This window comes from Dipodomys merriami, unplaced genomic scaffold (genome assembly GCF_024711535.1).
Source record: "Dipodomys merriami isolate MVZ:Mamm:240054 unplaced genomic scaffold, mDipMer1.0.p SCAF_12, whole genome shotgun sequence".
Taxonomy (NCBI): Eukaryota; Metazoa; Chordata; class Mammalia; order Rodentia; family Heteromyidae; genus Dipodomys; species Dipodomys merriami.
The window spans coordinates 11,945,528-11,964,272 of NW_027202493.1; the positions used below are offsets into that span (position 1 = coordinate 11,945,528).

General features: G+C 35.2%; 1 protein-coding gene across 5 annotated transcripts in view; it reads right to left on the reverse strand.

Moving 5' to 3' along the window:
• Window positions 1–18,745, reverse strand: part of Wrn (WRN RecQ like helicase) — a 133,627-nt gene that overhangs the window by 57,338 nt on the left and 57,544 nt on the right. For all 5 annotated transcript variants that reach the window (XM_070016230.1, XM_070016229.1, XM_070016227.1 and 2 more), the window contains 8 exons: window positions 17,088–17,168; window positions 14,773–14,953; window positions 13,243–13,318; window positions 11,333–11,400; window positions 10,360–10,468; window positions 9,173–9,241; window positions 6,087–6,169; window positions 2,823–2,929 (listed from right to left, as the gene is read on the reverse strand). In XM_070016230.1, the coding sequence (XP_069872331.1) occupies window positions 2,823–2,929; window positions 6,087–6,169; window positions 9,173–9,241; window positions 10,360–10,468; window positions 11,333–11,400; window positions 13,243–13,318; window positions 14,773–14,953; window positions 17,088–17,168 (774 nt within the window). The remainder of the gene's footprint in view (window positions 1–2,822; window positions 2,930–6,086; window positions 6,170–9,172; window positions 9,242–10,359; window positions 10,469–11,332; window positions 11,401–13,242; window positions 13,319–14,772; window positions 14,954–17,087; window positions 17,169–18,745) is intronic.

An 18,745-nucleotide genomic window follows, 5' to 3' on the forward strand; every position in this document is an offset into this window, starting at 1 on the left:
TGTGTGTGGTGTGTGTGTCTGTGTGTGTGTAGATGGGAGGGAGGGAGGGAGTGTGCATGTGTTTCCTTCATCACTGCACCACAAACACTCTGCCCTAGAGGATCAACAGAAGGAACAGGCTATATTTAATCATCCCAAGAAATGAAAAAGATCCAATGACATCCATAGTCAGATATAATAAAAGACTTTATTCCATTTTAGAAGTGCTTAAGAACAAAAGAAGATATTTAAAACTCCTTTAATACAATCCTTCTAAAATCAAAAGCCTAGGAAAGGATTAGAAAAACCAATCTTCCTAGTTTCCAAAAGCTTATTTTAAACCATTCTAAATTAATGGAAATCAATCCTCCAGAGTATGGTCTAGTGACTTACACCATGGAAATCCTGTCTGCACTACATGCACTGTTAACACTATTAATCCTTCTGTATTATTTGTACCACTCGATATGCCAGATGGACCATGGGTAACCTAAAACTAGAAACTACATTTCACGCATTTTTCAAATCACTTACTTTACAAATGAGCAGAGTATCTTCCAGTGTACTATGTGAAGCTCCCAACTTTTCTTTTAGAGATGTTAGTTCTCTTAATGTGAACATTTCAGATCAGTGTAATTCATTTACAAATTATTTAAATTGCTTCCCTTAACTAATGAGGTATATACAAACAATCATAGTAAAACCCACACTTAAAAATAACCCAAAAGTGGGCTGGGAAGGCAGCTCAGTGGTAGAGTGCTTGCCTTGCATGCATGAGGCCCTGGGTTCGATTCCTCAACACAGCATAAGCAGAAAAAGCCAGAAGTGACACTGTGGCTCAAGGGGTAGAGCTCTAGCCTTGAGCTGAAGAGCTGAGGGACAGCACTCAGGCCCAGAGTTCAGGCCCGCCACTGACAAAAAAAATAAAAGTAACCCAAAAGTCCTTCAGTAGGTGAATGGTTAAAAACTTTGGTATAGCAACATTGTGGAATAGTAATACAGCAACAAAAGGAAACAATTTTTTAAAATATGTGATAATTTGGATGGTATTCAAGGAATTAATGCTAAGTCAATAAGCTTCCAAAGGTAGTAAATCGTATATCCCACTTATATAATATTGCTGAAATAACAAAATGACATCACTGGAGACAAGACTGGGCATTATCAAGTGCAAAGGTTGGGGGTAGGAAAAACTGGGAGGTGGGAAAAACTCTAGAGTGGCTAAAAGAGGAGCCCCAAGAAACCTTGTAGAAATTGGTTTTGGTTGCAATACTGTTACACAAATCTATATGAACTAAGACTGTACTGAACAATACACATACATGGAAATAAGTGCTTTGAAAACACTGAAATATGAATAATCCAGGAATATTGGACAAATGTCACATTCCTACTTTTGATATTATAGTATAGACATTCAAGAACTGACAGTAGAAAAACTGTATTTTTTAAACAACTTTTTATGAACCTCTAATTTTTTCAAAATAAAAAATGTTGCCAATCTTGAGTTTTTAAGCAATATGTGAAAAATATATCATTTATGTCATTCATTCATGTAAAAATGTTACTCTTACTGGGCATCAGTCACTCATACCTTTAATCCTAGCTACTCAAGAGGATGAGATCTGAGCCAAACTAAGCAGGAAAGTCTGTTAGATTCTTATCTCCAATTAACCCCCAAGAAGCCAGAAGTGGAGCTGTCACTCAAGTGTATAGTGCTTGCCTTAAGGGGAAAAAAAAAAACAAACCTCAAACAGTACCCAAACCCTGAGTTCAAGTCCTAAGACTGGCCAAAATTTTTTAAAAGTTACTCGTTAAAATTGGGAAACAAACTGGAATTAGCACTGTAGGAAAATTGCATTAGAATACAAATTCCCATTAGAATACATCATTCAGTATAATGTAAGAAGGGGCAGCACCCTTTACCATGTCCCAAAGTAAAAGCACAGAGGGATGAAAACATCACAGAGGAGGCATGGGACTAAACATGCTTCAGAAGCAACAGTATACAAACTATGACTTACAGCCCAAAGAATCTATAATTAACTTTGCTTTTGTTGTTGTCAATTTTCACAATAGGATTTTTACTCAGAGCCTTGCACTTGGTAGGTGAGTTCTCCACCACATTAAGTTCTAAGCATAACTCGACATTTTTAGAGAAGTATTTATGAGAAGAAGGAAAGAAACATATGACAAAGAAATAATACACTCGCCTTCCCTTACCTCTCCCTATGGGCAGTTTGGTTTTCTGTAGTTTCAGTTGCCTATTGTCAGCCACAGTATGAATGTATTAAGTGGAAAATTACAGAAATAAACAATACATAATTTTTAAATTTAACAGCATGCTGAGTAAAGTGAGGAAATCTTGTGCTGTTCTGCTATCTGTACAGTCACTCTATTCTCTCCAGGAAGCGAATAATCCCTTTCTCCAGCATAACAACACTATAGGTGCTACCCACCAGTTAGTCACTTTGTGATCTGGGTTATCAGATCAGCAGTCAAGCTACAGCAGTTGTAAGTTATTATTAGTTTTATAGTGGTTCATAGCCTCCAACTGGCATGGGTATGTATGCATATGAGAAAAACACAGCATATATAGTTTAATAGTATCATATATGAAGTTTCATTCCCCTCAGGGTCTGATGTGCCTATATTATTACCTCAACTTAACAGAAAGATGTTGCCAAGCCTGTTCAGAAGAATGCCTCAATAAATTTCATGTCAACCTTCAAAGAAGCCCTCATTAGAATTAAAAACATGGCTCCCTGTGTATAAAATCTATCTGCCATTTTTGATCAGGTCCAAGTTCTTGATGTTTTGCTTACTTGGGAAAGCTTACTTACCAATGGGAGTGCTGCCTTCAGGGAGCCCAATGACCTGAAAGAACTTCTAAATTCATGCCCCCACTCAGAAATACAGTGAGCCTCATCCACAGCAATAAGCGAGATACCTACAAAAGTGAAACACATATAAATAAAAACACACACAAAAAAATCCAAAAGATAAAATGGTCACCTAAATCAACACTGTCTTCTCGATTTAGATGACATAAATCTTTAGAAACGGAAAATAGCCAAATCAAAGTATTTGGTTCATATGAAAATATAAGCACAACACCAAGTAACACCAAAAGTTGTTACTGAAATGATGAGTAAGGAAGATAAATGGATAAAGGCATTAAGATTTAAATATATATGTATATAAACTTAAATATCATGTATCTATTTCAGTTTTCATCATTATTCCTTAGAAAAGTAAAATTCATTACTATCCATTTGTTCTCCAAAATATCACTTATGAACCACCTACAACAAAGTCTCTCTTTAAGAGACTATTGGGCATCAATAGCTCACATCTATAATCCTAACTACTCAGGAAGCTGAGTCTAAGGATGGCCATTGGAAGACAGCCCAAGCAGAAAAGTATACAGGACTCTTATCTTGTGGCAAAATGCCACAAGTGTAGCTGTGTTCAAGTGATAGAGCACTAGCCTTGGGCAAAAAAAGCCTGGCCACAAGACTTAGGGGCCCCACCACAAAAAGGAAAAAAAAAAAAGAATTGTTCTCTTTGGTAGTATATTTAATTTTATCTCATGGATGGACTATCAAGCAACCGAAGTTAGCACATTCTGGGCTAGAAATATGGCTTAGTAATAGAGTGTCACATACACAGGAAAAACAGGAAGTAGCATTGTGGCTCAAGTGGTAGAGTACCAGCCTTGAGCAAAAGAAGCTCAGGGACAGTGCCCAGACCCTGAGTTCAAGCCCCAGGACTGGCACAAAAGAGAAACAAACAAACAAACAAAAAAAGAGTGAGTACATTCCTGAGATTAAATACATCACTTTTTAAGACTGATCTTATCAAGTTCAGAAAGTTCCTCTGCAATAATAGTATTAGAAGACAGAACTGACAACCACACAACCCTAGTATAAAATGGGATGAGAAAAATTAATATTTTATGTACAAAGTATGTTTAATATCTAAGACAAAAGTAATTTTCTTCATTTCTCAGTTTTAAAATGTTTGTATTCGTGTATCGCACCTAACCTTTTTTTTAGGGGGGTGGGGGGGAAGGGGAGGGGTCCAGTCATGGGGCCTGAACTCTGGGTCTGGGCACTGTCCCTCAGCTCTTCAGCTCAAGGCTAGCACTCTACCACTTGAGCCACAACACCACTTCTGGCTTCTTTTCTTTTCCCTTATGTGGTGCTGAGGAATCGAACCCAGGGCCTTATGCATGCAAGGCAAGCGCTCTACCACTGAGCCACCTTCCCAGCCCCTAACATTTCTTATAACATCAAAAATAAATGAGATCATTCATTTGTCTAAGAAAATAAAGCCTGATACAAAAAAGTAACAAATTGGGTGTTGATGGTTCATTCATGCGTTTAGCTATCCAAGAAGCTGAGATCTAAGGATCAAGATTCAAAGTAGTATAAGCTAAACAGTCATTTTTAAAACAACCAGCAAAAAGTTAGTCTGGATACAAATAGCTCAAGTAGTAGAACAGCAGTCAAGTAAGTAAGCATTTGCAATAAAAGCTTTGAATGCAACTGTCATATAGTGGAATATGACCACAGAGAAGAAAACAACAAAGGAGAAATGTACAGCACAAAACAGAAGTGATGTCAGCTTTTGATTATTTCTATATTTACATTTTCTGATAAAAAAAACCTCTAATATAGGTTTAGGGTTTTTGTTGATTTGTTTTTCCTTTTTTTACTTGTAATCAGTCATATGTGTAATAAAAGGTAGTATGGTTTCCTATGAAAAGCTACAGATGTTCGGCCTCACAGGCCTGTTACAACTGAATGTTCAAGGTGGGAAGCTGTTTCACTACATGTTTCCTAAAGCTTGAGGCGTGACATTCATGAACAAAGATAAAGAACTACTACTATGCTGATGTAATCTATATTAAAAATATGAACGGTAACACAATTTTGTACAACATGAATTTTGTAAAATATAAAATTCAATATATAAAATACATGTGGAAATTTATATTCCAAACACTGCACTACAGAAATTTAAATAAATGATATAATTTTTCCCTCAAAAAAGGTTTATTGGTTATGTAAAGAAAATAGGTACATAGAGACAACAATACAGAAGAACAATTTCTATGGCAAAATAATTTTAGGATGAGATAAAACAGAAGAAATATCAAGTTGGAGAGACAGAGATTTCCTGAAGATAATATTTATATGTATATATATATATATATACATATATATATATACATATATACATATATTTTTTTATTTTATTTTTTATTTTTTATTTTTTTGGCCGGCTGTGGAGCCTGAACTCTGGGCCTGGGCACTACCCCTCAGCTCTTCAGCTCAAGGCTAGTGCTCTACCACTTGAGCCACAGAGCCACTTCTGGCTTTTTCTGCTTATGTGGTGCTGAGGAATCAAACCCAGGGCCTCATTCATGCAAGGCAAGCACTCTACCACTGAGCAACCTTCCCAGCCCCCGGGAAGATAATATTTAAAATAAACTTTAACACAAGTGAAATCTAGGACTGTGCACGGTAATGCACACCTGTAATCTAAGGAGGCCACGTTGAAAAAGATGGCAGTTGTAAACCAACCCCTAGCAAAATTAGAGATGAGATCAGTGATATGTACTGCAATCTTAACTACAAAAAAATGAGCTGGAAAACTGTGAGCCAAGGTTGCCTTGACAAAAATTTAAAATCTTATCCAAAAAATAACTAAGGCAAAAATGTTTAGAGCAAAGCTAAAGTGTTCTGAGTTCAAACATCAATAAAATCCTCCCCACAAAAAAACCAAAAAACAAAAAACAAAGCATCCATCCACAGGTTTAAAATAACAAAAATTCAAACTCATACCTGTAAGCCTAGCTACCCTATCTGAGGATCACAGTTCTGAGAAAGCTCAGGTAATTTATTTCCAATAAACTGCCAAAAAAGGCAGAAGTAGAGATGTCGCTCAAAAGGTAGAGCACTAGATTTGAGCAAAAGAAGCTCAGGGGCAATAGCCAGACCCTGAGTTTAAACCCTAGGACTATCAAAACTAACTAACTAACTAAATAAATAAATAAATAAATCAGTAAGTACTTACGAAGGTTTTATTTGATCACTTACCAATCTTAGCCTCAAGTTGCCGAAGCAGGTCCAAATTACCTGAGCAGAATTCTGGAGTTAAATATACAATCCGGTACTTGCCTCTGTAAAGACAAACAAATTTACAAAAAGAAATAGGAAAAAAATAATAATATAAACAGGGCATTGCAATGTGGTACAACACTTGTACTTTGCATGCATGAATCCCTGAGTTCAACCCTTAGTTCTAAAAGAAAAGATTAATAAAAATGGGGAAAAAGCTGGGTGCCGGTGGTTTATGCCTGTAATCCTAACTACTCAGGGGGCTAAGGTCTGAGGATCACAGTTCAAAGCCAGCCCAGGCAGGAAAAGCCATCAATCAAACTCTTATCTCCAATAAACCACCAGAAAACTGGAAATGGGGCTGTGACTCAAGTGGTAGTGCTAGTTTTGAGCTGAAGACCTGAAGGACAGTGCCCAGGCCCAGAGTTCAAGTCCCATGACTGACCAAAAAACAAAAACAGAAAGATAATAGGGAAAAAGGGGGGGTGGGGAAGCAATCAAGCAGGTACAAAACAAATATGCCTTTAGGAAATTAAGACAGTATTCTAATTATATAGGAAACTATAAATAATCTTAATATAAGACTGTCCAGATTTGAACTCAGTTTGTCTTCAAAACTCTAGGTTGGATACATGGCTCAAGTGGCAGAGTGCAAGCTGAGCATCTGAGCAAGCATAAGAGTCCTGAGTCCATACCCTCAATATTGGCAAAAAACAGAGGAGAGGGGAGGGGGGGAGGACAGGAGAGAAGGGAGTGGAAGGCAGGAGGGACTGAAGAAAAGGAGGGGAGAAAAAAATGTCTGCCATTCAAAGACTTGTGTAAAAATGTTCACAGTAGCTATATTTGTAATAGACAAAATATAAATAAACATCAAGTAAATGAATAAACAGACTGTAATATAGCCATATAATGAAATTTACTTGCTAATAAAAAGAATGAGTTATTAATAAATGTAGTAACATAATGAATTTCAAAATAATTATGCTGCAGTACTTAAACCAAACCAAAAAATGACCATATAATAAATAAAATGCAAACTAATTTATACTGACAGAAAGTAAATCAACAGTTAATGGTGGCATAGGATCGAATTAAGAAAGTTTGATTTGCCAGTGGGACCACTGGCTATCTAACTATCTACTCAATAGGCTGATATCTGAAGATCAAGATTCAAAGCCAACTGGGGCAGAAAATCCACAGAATCTTACCTCTAATAAATTACCCCAAAAAAGCCAGAAGTGGAGCTTTGGCTCAAATGGTAGAATGCTTGCCTTGAGGGCAAAAAAAAACAACCTAAAAGACAGCAGCCAGGACTTGAGTTCAAGCCCTAGTACCAACCCCCAAAAAGCAACATTGAAAGTGATGGACATATTCATTCCCTAAACTATGATCGTGATTTATAGGTTTTAAAAAAAATCAACATCTACTAAATTAGGTATTTTCATTCTGTAAAATACATCATGTCAACAAAGGTGATGCAAATGGTCCAAAAAAACAAACAAACAAACAAACAGATGTTCACAAAAAGACGATTACTGGAATCCTCACACCAACCTTACTGGGAGTACCCCAAAACTAGAAATAACCTAGATGTCTATCAGCAAAGAAATGTAAAACCATACTATACAACATTCATATAATAAATTATCACTCAGATTTTAAAACTATACCAGTGATATATGAAACACCATGTAAAAGTTTCAAGAACATTATGTTGACTGAAAAATTTTTACATAAAGGAGTAGTACATGAAATTCTTTTTTTGTGTGTGTGTGTGTCCGGTTATGGGGTCTGAACTCTGGGCCTGGGCGCTGTCCCTCAGCTCTTCAGCTCAGGGCTAGCGCTCTACCACTTGAGCCACAGCGCCACTTCCGGGTTTTTTCTTTTTTGTTTATGTGGTGCTGAGGAATTGAACCCAGGGCCTCAGGCTTGCAAGGCAAGCGCTCTACCACTGAGCCACCTTCCCAGCCCCTTGTACGTGAAATTCTAGAGCATACAAAGCTAAATAAAAACTATAGTAAAAAAAAAAAAAATTGGGGGAAGTTGGCTCAGTGGTAGAGCGCTTGCCTTGCATGCCTGAGGCCCTGGGTTCGATTCCCCAGCACCACATATGCCAAAAGAAAAAAGCCGGAAGTGGCGCTATAGCTCAAGTGGTAGAGCGCTAGCTTTGAGCTGAAGAGCTGAGGGACAGTGCCCAGGCCCAGAGTTCAGGCCCCACGACTGGACCCAAAAGAAAAAAATTGGGCGATGGTTTGACTCAGAACAAAAGATAGAAGGAATATAATAAAAGAGACATTAAGAAACTCTGTAGAGTGACAGTAATATAATCTCTTTTTTTTGGCCAGTCCTGGGCCTTGAACTCAAGGCCTGGGCACTGTCCCTGGGTTTCTTTTGCTCAAGGCTAGCACTCTACCACTTGAGCCACGCCACAGTACCACTTCTGGCTTTTTCTATTCATATGGTACTAAGTAATCAAAACTAAAGCTTCATGTATAACAGGGCAAGCACTCTACTATTAAGCCATACTTCCATCTGAGCAATATAATCTTGATAGGGATTTGATTTACACGTTTGTATGCATTTCTCACAGCTCAGTAAATGGTTGTATGTATTATGTCCACATATACATACATATCTACATACATCAATATATAGAACTATCTTGTGTTCACAGGAGATGATATTTTTCTTAGGAATTGTGTCATGATAGGATTAGTGAGCTAAGAAATCCAGAATCCATTCTGTAATCAGTTACAAATTCTCCAAGTAATGGCAAATTATTTGTCTCTGTACTTAAAGTTTCTTATGTATGTAAATACTCTTCAAGTTCTCTTCTTAGCAAAATTTGAAGATTCCATGACTACAATGCTAATTTTACAGCCCCAAGATGTTCTAAAGTTTAAAATATTTAAATTTTCTATGCTATAAAAACCACCATTAAGAAAGTACATTTCAAATATAAACATTTTACGCTATGCAATAAGGAAAATTTTTTCACATACAAAATTCTCTAATACCTTATAGACAACGTCACCATATGATCAGAAATCATATAAATTACTCACAATTTGATATCTTCCAAAACATTTTTTGATTGTGCAGATCCAAGGAAACAGGCCGAAATGTTGGACATTCTATAAGAAGAAAACAAGTATTATGGCATTCTATACAAAATACAAATATCAACTTTACTCTTACATGAAAAGGAATAAAGATACAGTTCTTTCGTGTAGTCCTCTTCGCAATCCTCATTTTGTATCTTATTAGTTTGATAAATCCCTTCAAAGCCAATGAAAAGTTGGTTTTACAGTTAGTCTTTCAAAATGGCATCAAAAGATACTTTAGAGTATTTCATAGATTAAAAAGTAAAAATGGGGCTAGGAATGTGGCTTAGTAGAGTTCTTGCCTAGCATGCATGAAGTCCTAGGTTTGATTCCTCAGTACCACATAAATCAACAAAGCCAGAAGGAGTGCTGTGCTCAAGTGATAGAGTGCTAGCCTTGAGCAAAAGAAGCTCAGGACAGTGTGTAGGGCCTGACTTCAAGCCCTAGGATTGGGGAAAAAAATGAAAAATAGAAATAAATTTCTTCTAGGTACTAAGTGCCAACACCTGTAATCCTAGCTACTCAGGAGACAGAGATCTGTGTGGTTCAAAGCCAACCTAGGAAGTAAATTGTCTGTGAAACTCTAACCTCCAATTAATCACCAAAATGCTGGAAGCAGAGCTGTGGCTCTGGTATAGTGCTAACTTTAAGCATAAAGGCTTAGTGATAGCAATTAAGCCCTGAGTTCAAGCCCCAGGACCGGCACCAATTAAAAAATAGATAAATAAATGAAATAATAAATTTCTATATGTAAATTTCATATACACTAATAAGCACAGGTAAACCAAAGGAAAAAATTTTAAAATAATATAAATCTGAAAAACAGTAACAATTCTCTTAAAAAATGTTTTTAGAAAACTCAAGGAAGAAGATAGGCTCTTCCACTAAAGTATTATTTATTTCTAATAAAGAAAGCACCACTTCCAGAAACATGTTACTGTGAACTAGATTTCACAGTAAAAGATTCATTCATAGAAAAAGAAAAATGGCAATCAGTTGTGATGACATAGACTTATAAACCTAGCACCCAGGAAGCTGAGACAGGAGGAGCACAAGCTCAAGGCTATCCTGAGCAATGAAGGGACACTGTCTCAAAAAGGGAAAAACAAAAAAAGAGCAATTTAGATGGGACTGCAAACATTACTTACTGAAGCTGGAGCACTTGGTCTTCCATCAGAGAAATAAGAGGTGAGATGACAATGCCAATCTTGCCTACATACACAGGAGGATATTGGAAGCACAAACTCTTTCCATACCCTTAGAATAAAATAGCACATTCACAAATATAAAAATAAACCCTTAATACTCAAATTTCTTCTTGCAATGTACTTATGTACCACAATAAACAATACTAACATGCCATTTTCCTAAAAGTAAATGCATGAATAAACTTGAACACCTATTCCTTGTTCATTGTCTTCTATATTTTACACCATTTGTAAATGCAAATATTTTGAGAATTTAATGCAAGTTTATGTACTAAAACCTAATAACCAACACAGCCAGGTATCTGTGATTCACATCTGCAATTCCACTGAGGATCAGCTACTACTCATGAGGCCAAGATCCAGAAAACTGTGGTTCCAAGGAAGCTCAGACAAAAAAGTTCTAGAAATTACATCTCCAAAATAAGATGGAAAAAATGGGCTGCAGATATAACTCAATTAAGAACCCCAGTCAAGCAGGCTAACTAAATAAGGGTGAGGCCCTGAATCCAAACTCCAGTACTGGAAAAAAATAATTAACTTTATAAAAAAAAAAAGGACAAATGTGAACAAAATGAGGCTGGAGGGATGGTTCAAGTTGTAAAATCCCGATTTATCAAGTATTTTTAAAGAATAAAAGTATTGCCATGTGCTGATAGCTCACGCCTGTGATCCTAGCTACTCAGGAGGCTGAGATCTGAGGATCATGGTTCAAAGCCAGCCCGGGCAAGAAAGTCCGTTCAACTCTTATCTCCAATAAACCACCAGAAAACCAAAAATGGCGTTGTGGCTAAAGTGGTAAAGTGCTTGCCTTGAGCTGAAGAGCTGAGGGACAGTGCCCAGGCCCAGAGTATAAGCCCCATGACCAACAAGGAAAAAAAAAGAAAAAGAAAGTATTTATTTAAGGCAAACTTACCAGTTGCCATGACAACAACATTATCTCTTCTTTCTTCCAATACAGAATAAATAACTTTCCACTGGACCCTTGAAGGTAAAAAACAAAAAGCTATTTCATTTTATTAATAAGAAGCCCAGTGCACAAGTAAAAACCTATTTAATTTCTCACTTTCTCTAATAAAATTTCATTTATACTCTAGAGCAATTCCTGGAATTTTAAAATAAAGGACAGCAATTCATCAACCTCTTATTCAGGCTAAGAGAAGTTTTCATTTGGTATATGTATTAAATTTTATTACATGTATCTCAAGTGTAAAATAAATTCCAAGCACCAAGAAAAATAAGAAAAACAAACTTTGGTAAAATAAAAAGCACATACAGTAGAAAGATGGTATATTAAATGATAACAGATACCCATTCTTTTTAAAGCCTTTCACCTTTACTGTTCCTTAAAATTGTTTCTTAGTAAAATGTCAAGGGAAAAATCAATTGAAGAGGTAGTCTTCGACACTAATACTAACCTTGTCTTATATACATACTAGTTACACACTATATTCAGTTTATCAAATTTTATTAACTTATACACCAAGGAGCTTTTCTTTACAGGATATATTTCAATTTTAACTTTTAAGACTGGAAAAAGGAATGAAATGCTTCAATGAAGTCTATCCTAACTTCTCTAAACTCCACTGAGAAAATCTCCACTGAGATTTTTACTAGCTAATTTCATTCAAACGTACATGCTACAAATCTACTTTTTACACTTAAATATGTACCCATTCGATTTTAAAACATCCTGAGTATATAAAGTAAATAAAATTATCTATCTCAAAGTATTGTTTTATAAACCTTTATTATATAAGTATACTTTGAAAATATGCTATATAAAATAAACAAACATAAAACTTGAAAAAAATAACTCAAAGAAGGAGATTGCTTAGACTATAATGCAAATGTATGTGGAAATGTAACAATGAAATCCCCCTCTATATAATTTATATAAGCTAATTTTTAAAAAAAAAACTTAAGGAAAAATATAATTCACTGGTTGCAGTGGCTCAAGCTTGAAGTCCTAACTACTTGTGAGGTGGAGATATGAGGATCTCAGTTTGAGATTGGCATCTCAACCAATAGCAGGGTATCATAGCATGTCAGTGAACCCAGGATCAGGGAAAGCATAATGGCTGGGCAGAGTGGTCCATGTTTGTTATTCTCAGAGACACAGGAAAACACAAATCAGAAGATTAAAGCCAAGACAGTCCCAAGCATATTTCAACAAAAATAACCAACACAACCAGGTATCTGTGATTCACATCTGCAATTCCACTGAGGATTAGCTACTCATGAGGCCAAGATCCAGAAAATTGTTGTTCTAAGGAAGCTCAGGCAAAAAAGTTCTAGAAATTACATCTCCAAAATAAGATGGAAAAAAATGGGCTACAGATGTAACTCAAGTAAAGAACCCTAGTCAAGCAAGCAAACTGAATAAGGGTGAGACCCTGAATCCAAACCCCAGTACTGGAAAAAAATAATTAACTTTATAAAAAAAGAACAAACGTGAACCAAATGAGACTGGAGGGATGGCTCAAGTGGTAAAGTCCTGATTTAGCAAGTACAAGGACCTAAGTTCAATCCTTGGTATCCATGAAAGGAAAAATTCTGTTTTAAATGAAAATTCATTATAAATGTATCTAGGTTCTATAGAGAACCACTCAGTCAAAGGAAAATCATTTTTCTTTGCTTACAAAAATAATTTGCAGAAATAATTTATGAAATTACCCTGAAATAGTTTTGTAATCACTTATAGGATTGTGATATATATTTCAATAATGAAGTTGTGTGTGCCTATTCTTAAATGAATAAGCAGTTTACTTTTTTTTCCTGTTTAAAGATATAACTAAGTATATCATTAACTAAGATTATACTCACGGTTTAAAACTGCAATGGCCAAAATAGGTCTTGAGGCAAATAATTTGCGTTGCACTGGGTTCTGGCAACAAATGATCTTAAAAATAAAATACAACGGCTACTTATGTTCATATAGAAATATTTCAGATAAGAGGAAGAAAAGTTTCTGGTTTCTCATAAAGAACAGAGTTAGGTACCTAAGGTTGCCATTTTCTTTTAGTACAATTAACTTGTTCCTCTGTGTATCAGGTATGACTCTAGTTGAATGCTGTGATTACTATTCAACTATGAGAATGCTGTGGTGATCACACTTAACAACACTGTCAAAACCTGTATTTTAGAATCAGCTACAGTTCTAGCTCTACCATCAATAATAAACACTTTAGCAAACAACAAAGCACTTCAAACTTTATAATATAACCAACTTTCAATTAATAATAAATAGAATTTACTGTCACAATGTTTTACAGTTTTATAGATAATCTATTTTAGTTGTCTAAAACTAAACTATTTACCTAAATAGTTTCATTTAGTTACCTAATTAGTTAACCTTAGCTACCTAAATGAGACTAAATTTTGAATCTGCACAGCATAATGGAATCATGTTTTCTCTACACAATGACTATCACTGTCCATCCTTAGGTTGAAAGACTCATGAGTAGCCAAAACAGGATAAAACAACAATCAAGATAGTTTATCACTAGACAAAATAAGGTCAAACATGGGTATTTATGTTCTCAGCCTTAATGACTATAGATAGAAAAATAGATCTAGACAAACTATGCCTGTTCTATAAATACATTCATATAAACCCTCTACAAATGTTATAAATTGTCAATATTATGTCAATGATGAAGTCTAAATCTAGTGACAGTTCTACTGTACAAAGAGACCCCCATAACTTGTCATAATAGATACTATTATTTACATAATAGATACTATTATTTACATTTAAATAGAAAGTTGATTTAATACATTCTTTACTATGATACTGTGCTTTTTATGTCCTGTGCCAGTATTGGGGTTTGAACTCAGGGCCTGGGTGCTGTCACTAAGCTTTTTTGCCCAAGGTTAGCACTGGAGCCACAGCTCCACTTGTGGATTATTCCTGGTTAGTTGCATTTAAGAGTTATCATGGGCTTCACTGCCTGGGCTGGCTTCAAACTATAATCTTCAGATCTCAGCTCCAACTCAGTCGTGGTTACAGTTGTAGGACACTGGGGTCCAACCTGTGCTGCTTCTTTATTAGCTACAGCTAATAGATCCTAAAGAGAAAATCTCTGTATCCACCTGTCACTTACAATGGATAAATAGTAAATTATTCTATTACTTTCATTAAGACACAAAATATATATTTCCAGATAAAAATTTTCACGTCACCATATCCACTTAATAACATAACATTTTATTACTTACTGTTATAATAAGTTTGATATAGACAGTGAAAAGCATGAAAGAATTTAACAAGTTGCCACAAAACCACCTAACTTCTAAAACAACACCTTAATCCTAAATTAAAGTCAGTGATAAGTAACAGATTTGAGTAATTACCTTCATTATCTTCTTCTTCTGCTTCTTCTTCAACTTCTTCTTCTTGTTCTTCTTCTTCTTTTCCTTCTTCAACTTCATCTTTATTTTTATCTTCTTCAGTAGGAAAACTCAAATTTCTTTCCATTTTTAAGCACTGAGAATGAACTGACTCTACAGGGCTACTGTTTAAATCTTCTAAAGACTGAAAATATAAAAGAAATTTTAAAAGTAAAACTGCTGCTAGTATAGTAGCATTTTCAACAATCACAAAAGAAATATTATTAACAATTTTCTCAAGGCTGGCAGATGTACAAGCAACAATACAAAAAAAAAATGTGTGCTCCTCTATAAATGTGCTCAAGAATGGCTTTCACAGCACAAAGCTAAAGATAGAATTAACCAACAAAAACAAGGGAAAACAGGGGAAAGTGGTCATAAAATTTAAATTTGCATAATTTAAAATATTTCTCTTTATTGTACTTCAATGATTTCTCCCAAGAGGTAAATGTGTATTATAATGGAATTTTTGTAGTGAGTTTCTCTATATCTCCTGTGAGTCAGTCACACTCTTCTTAAGTAAGGATAAAACATCAACTAAAAGCAAATAAAAAATTTGGAAATTGTCAAAAATAAAAACAAAATCAAGTAAGTTTAAGAAATAAATATTACATATGTAAAATAACAATTTGCCTTGATATTTTATCCCCTAAATAAGGATGATGAATGTCCAAAAAACTCTTTATCAAGAAGTGATGTAGAATATTCAACCAAATGCTCACTTTTCTCTTCTTATCAAACCTTCCAGTTAGTATTTTGACCTGAAGAGTTCACAAACAAAGTATATTTACTTTAGGGGAAAAAGCAATTCTCTTTCTAGTATTTTTCTTCAAATTGATAAATATTCAGAGAACATTATAAAAACAGGATTCTCTAATACAAGCATTAAGGTGACCATCTAAGAGACTTAATATATCTGCTTTTAGAAGTCTACAAACGTCCTATAAATGCTCCACTTATACAGCATTAATCAGAAATCACTGAAAATTATGTTTTAGCTTATGTTCGTTAAATACTTGAGTGAATGTCAAGATTCTTTACTCAGCTTTATGCAACAGCTTAAATAAAAATCCCAAATATTAACTCTGAATTTCAAAGACATTATAAAATAGCCTCCCAACGTTACATGGTTAATAAGTGGAGGAATTTAAATCTACATCTTAATTCAAAATTTACAATGTGAATTATCACGGTAATGGCACACAAAAAAACTTTCCTAGTAAAACATAGTAAAGTTGAACTATTAAAAAGTTATATAGAATCAATATTAAAAAGCCATAATAAAGAACTAGAGGTGTGTCTCAAGTGATAGAGCACTATTTATTTTTGTCAATTATGGGATGTGAACTCAGGGTCTGTCAGGTGCTGTCCTTGAGCTCTTTTCATCAAGGCTAGCACGGTACAACTCTGAGCCATGGTGCCACTTCCAGTTTTCTGGTGGGTGAGAGTCTCGAGGACATTACTGCCTAGGCTGACTTTGAATGGTGATCCGCAGATCTCAGCCTCCTGAGTAGCTAAGATTACAGGAGTCAGCCACCAGCACCAAGACAGAACACTATTTATAAACAAAAAAGGCCAAGTGAGAGCACAAGGCCCTGAGTTCAAGTCCCAATAAGGGGAACAACAATAATAACAACAAAAGCCATAATAAACAACACTCAAGAAAATGAGAACTTCCAAATAAAAGGAGAATGGAAAAAAGGGAAATCAATTTCAATCCTGGACAGTTTAGTCACTAGCAAATTTTAGAAAAAGATTCAAAGTCAAAGAAAAAAGAACATAAAAGCTGGGAATGGTGGCATTAACAGGCTGGGAAATGTAGCACAAGCAGCAGAGTGCTTGCTTAACACACTGTTGGACAAAAGACAATCATATAGAAGATGTATTTAAAAATTAGCATATGATTTCAATAGACCAAATAAAGAGATGTGAACTGGGATTAACTCTACCACTAAATAACTAGTATCAGCTAGGTGCCAGTGGCTCACACCTGTAATCCTACTCAGGAGGCTGAGATCTGAGGATCATAGTTTAAAGCCAGCCTGGACAAGAAAGTCTGCCAGACTCTTAGTGGCTTATTGTGGTGAAGTAATAGAGCGCTAGCCTTGAGCTGAAGAGCTGAGGGACAGTGCCCAGGCCCAGAGTTCAAGCCCCACAACCGACAAAAAACAACAACGATTCAATTTCACTGTAGTGGGATGATTGGAAATGAGGTCATATTTTAATTAAGTGTCCTTTGGGAAGAACTTGAAGTAAGTTTTCTATAATTTTCAACATACCTTCAGCATCTCCATTTCTAAATCTTCATCACTTTCAATTATGTAAGATGAATCATGTTCATTATTGTTGACTGAAGAATGCTTTTTAAAAAAGTATTTCAAACATTAGTTTCAGTATAATTGCTTCTATACTTACATTTCTACAAAATAAAATATAATTAATTTTATAGTCTCTGCCAAAAAATAAAGTTCCTATACACTAAATACCTTTAGACATCTTCCTCCTCCCGGCATAAGGCATGTTTATTTGTTCATATAACAGGTACATAGAAAAGTAGTGGAAGAGGAGTACATAAACAACAGAATCAAAGAGGATGAAAATTTTATAGACAAACTAGATAAACAGACTTTATAAAATCTCCACTTAAAATGAAAATACTAAGTGAAAAGTTCATTCATGGTTTGACAATGTCAAGCAAACTGTGTCTCCCAAACTTTTTGAGTATAGCAAGCAAGCTTTTCAGAATGTAGAAAACCTCTGTGCAATATCAAAACCAATTTTTCTTTTATACCCACTGATTGGAAAAAAGGGGGGGTTATTACTTGTAATATCAAATGAATCTGTATTTTGCAAAGAATACTTAGATACATTTGATAAAATGTCTGATAAGTTATTTGCTTAGTCTACTGCAGAAATTTGGTTATGAAGACTCTACAATATGATAGGTTATTTGCTTAGTCTACTGCTGAAATTTGGTTATGAGGACTCTACAATATCTTGGTAATCACTAAAAAGCAAGTGCCCCACAGAATAGGAATTCACACAATCGATGCTTACAAAAAAAAACCAGAAAACAGAGCCCCTAATATGCTTACTATTGAAATAAGAAATGAGAAAAGGCCTTAATTAACATGCAAGATCTAAAACTAAAACAGATTTTTTTTAAAGATTTTAACTATAAAAGTCCTCATTTTCAAAAAGTTTTAAATTGAAAGAAAATTATACTAATAAGTATCAGAAAATAACAATGGCAAAAACTGGTATATGAAATCATGATCATAATGCTGTACTGAATGAATCATGATCATGATGCTGTATAAAAACATATTCTTAAATATATCTAATAAGAATATTTATTGTTTTGTTTTTGTTTTTGTTTTTTCCGGATATAGGGCCTAAACTCTGTGCCTGAATACTGTCCCTCAGCATTTCAGCTCAAGGTTAGCACTCTATCACTTGAGCCACAGTACCACTTCCAGCTTTTTCTGCTTATGTGGTGCTGAGGAATTGAACCCAGGGCCTCGTGCATACAAGGCAAGCACTCTACCACTGAGCCACCTTCCCAGCCCTAATAAGCATTTTTTAGAAATTGAGTAACAGCAGCAAAAGACAGGTTTTTTTTAATTATCGTTAGTTGCATAAAGGAGGTTACAAAAATATTGTTTCTTAAAAAGGGCACCTAAGTCACACATGGTGGATTGAGAATGCTTTTTATGGAGGTACTGGGGTTTGAACTCAGCCTAAGCAGGCTCCGTACCACTTGAATGACATCTGAAACCCTTTTTAGGTTTTTAGTTGTCAGGGGTTTTTAGTTTCTTCAAATCAGGTCTCATGTTTTTTTCTCAGGCTAGGCTACACTGTGATCTTCCCATTTACACATCCCATACAGTTGGGATGACCAGGCATACACCATCACACTGATTTCTAGTGGTTAAAA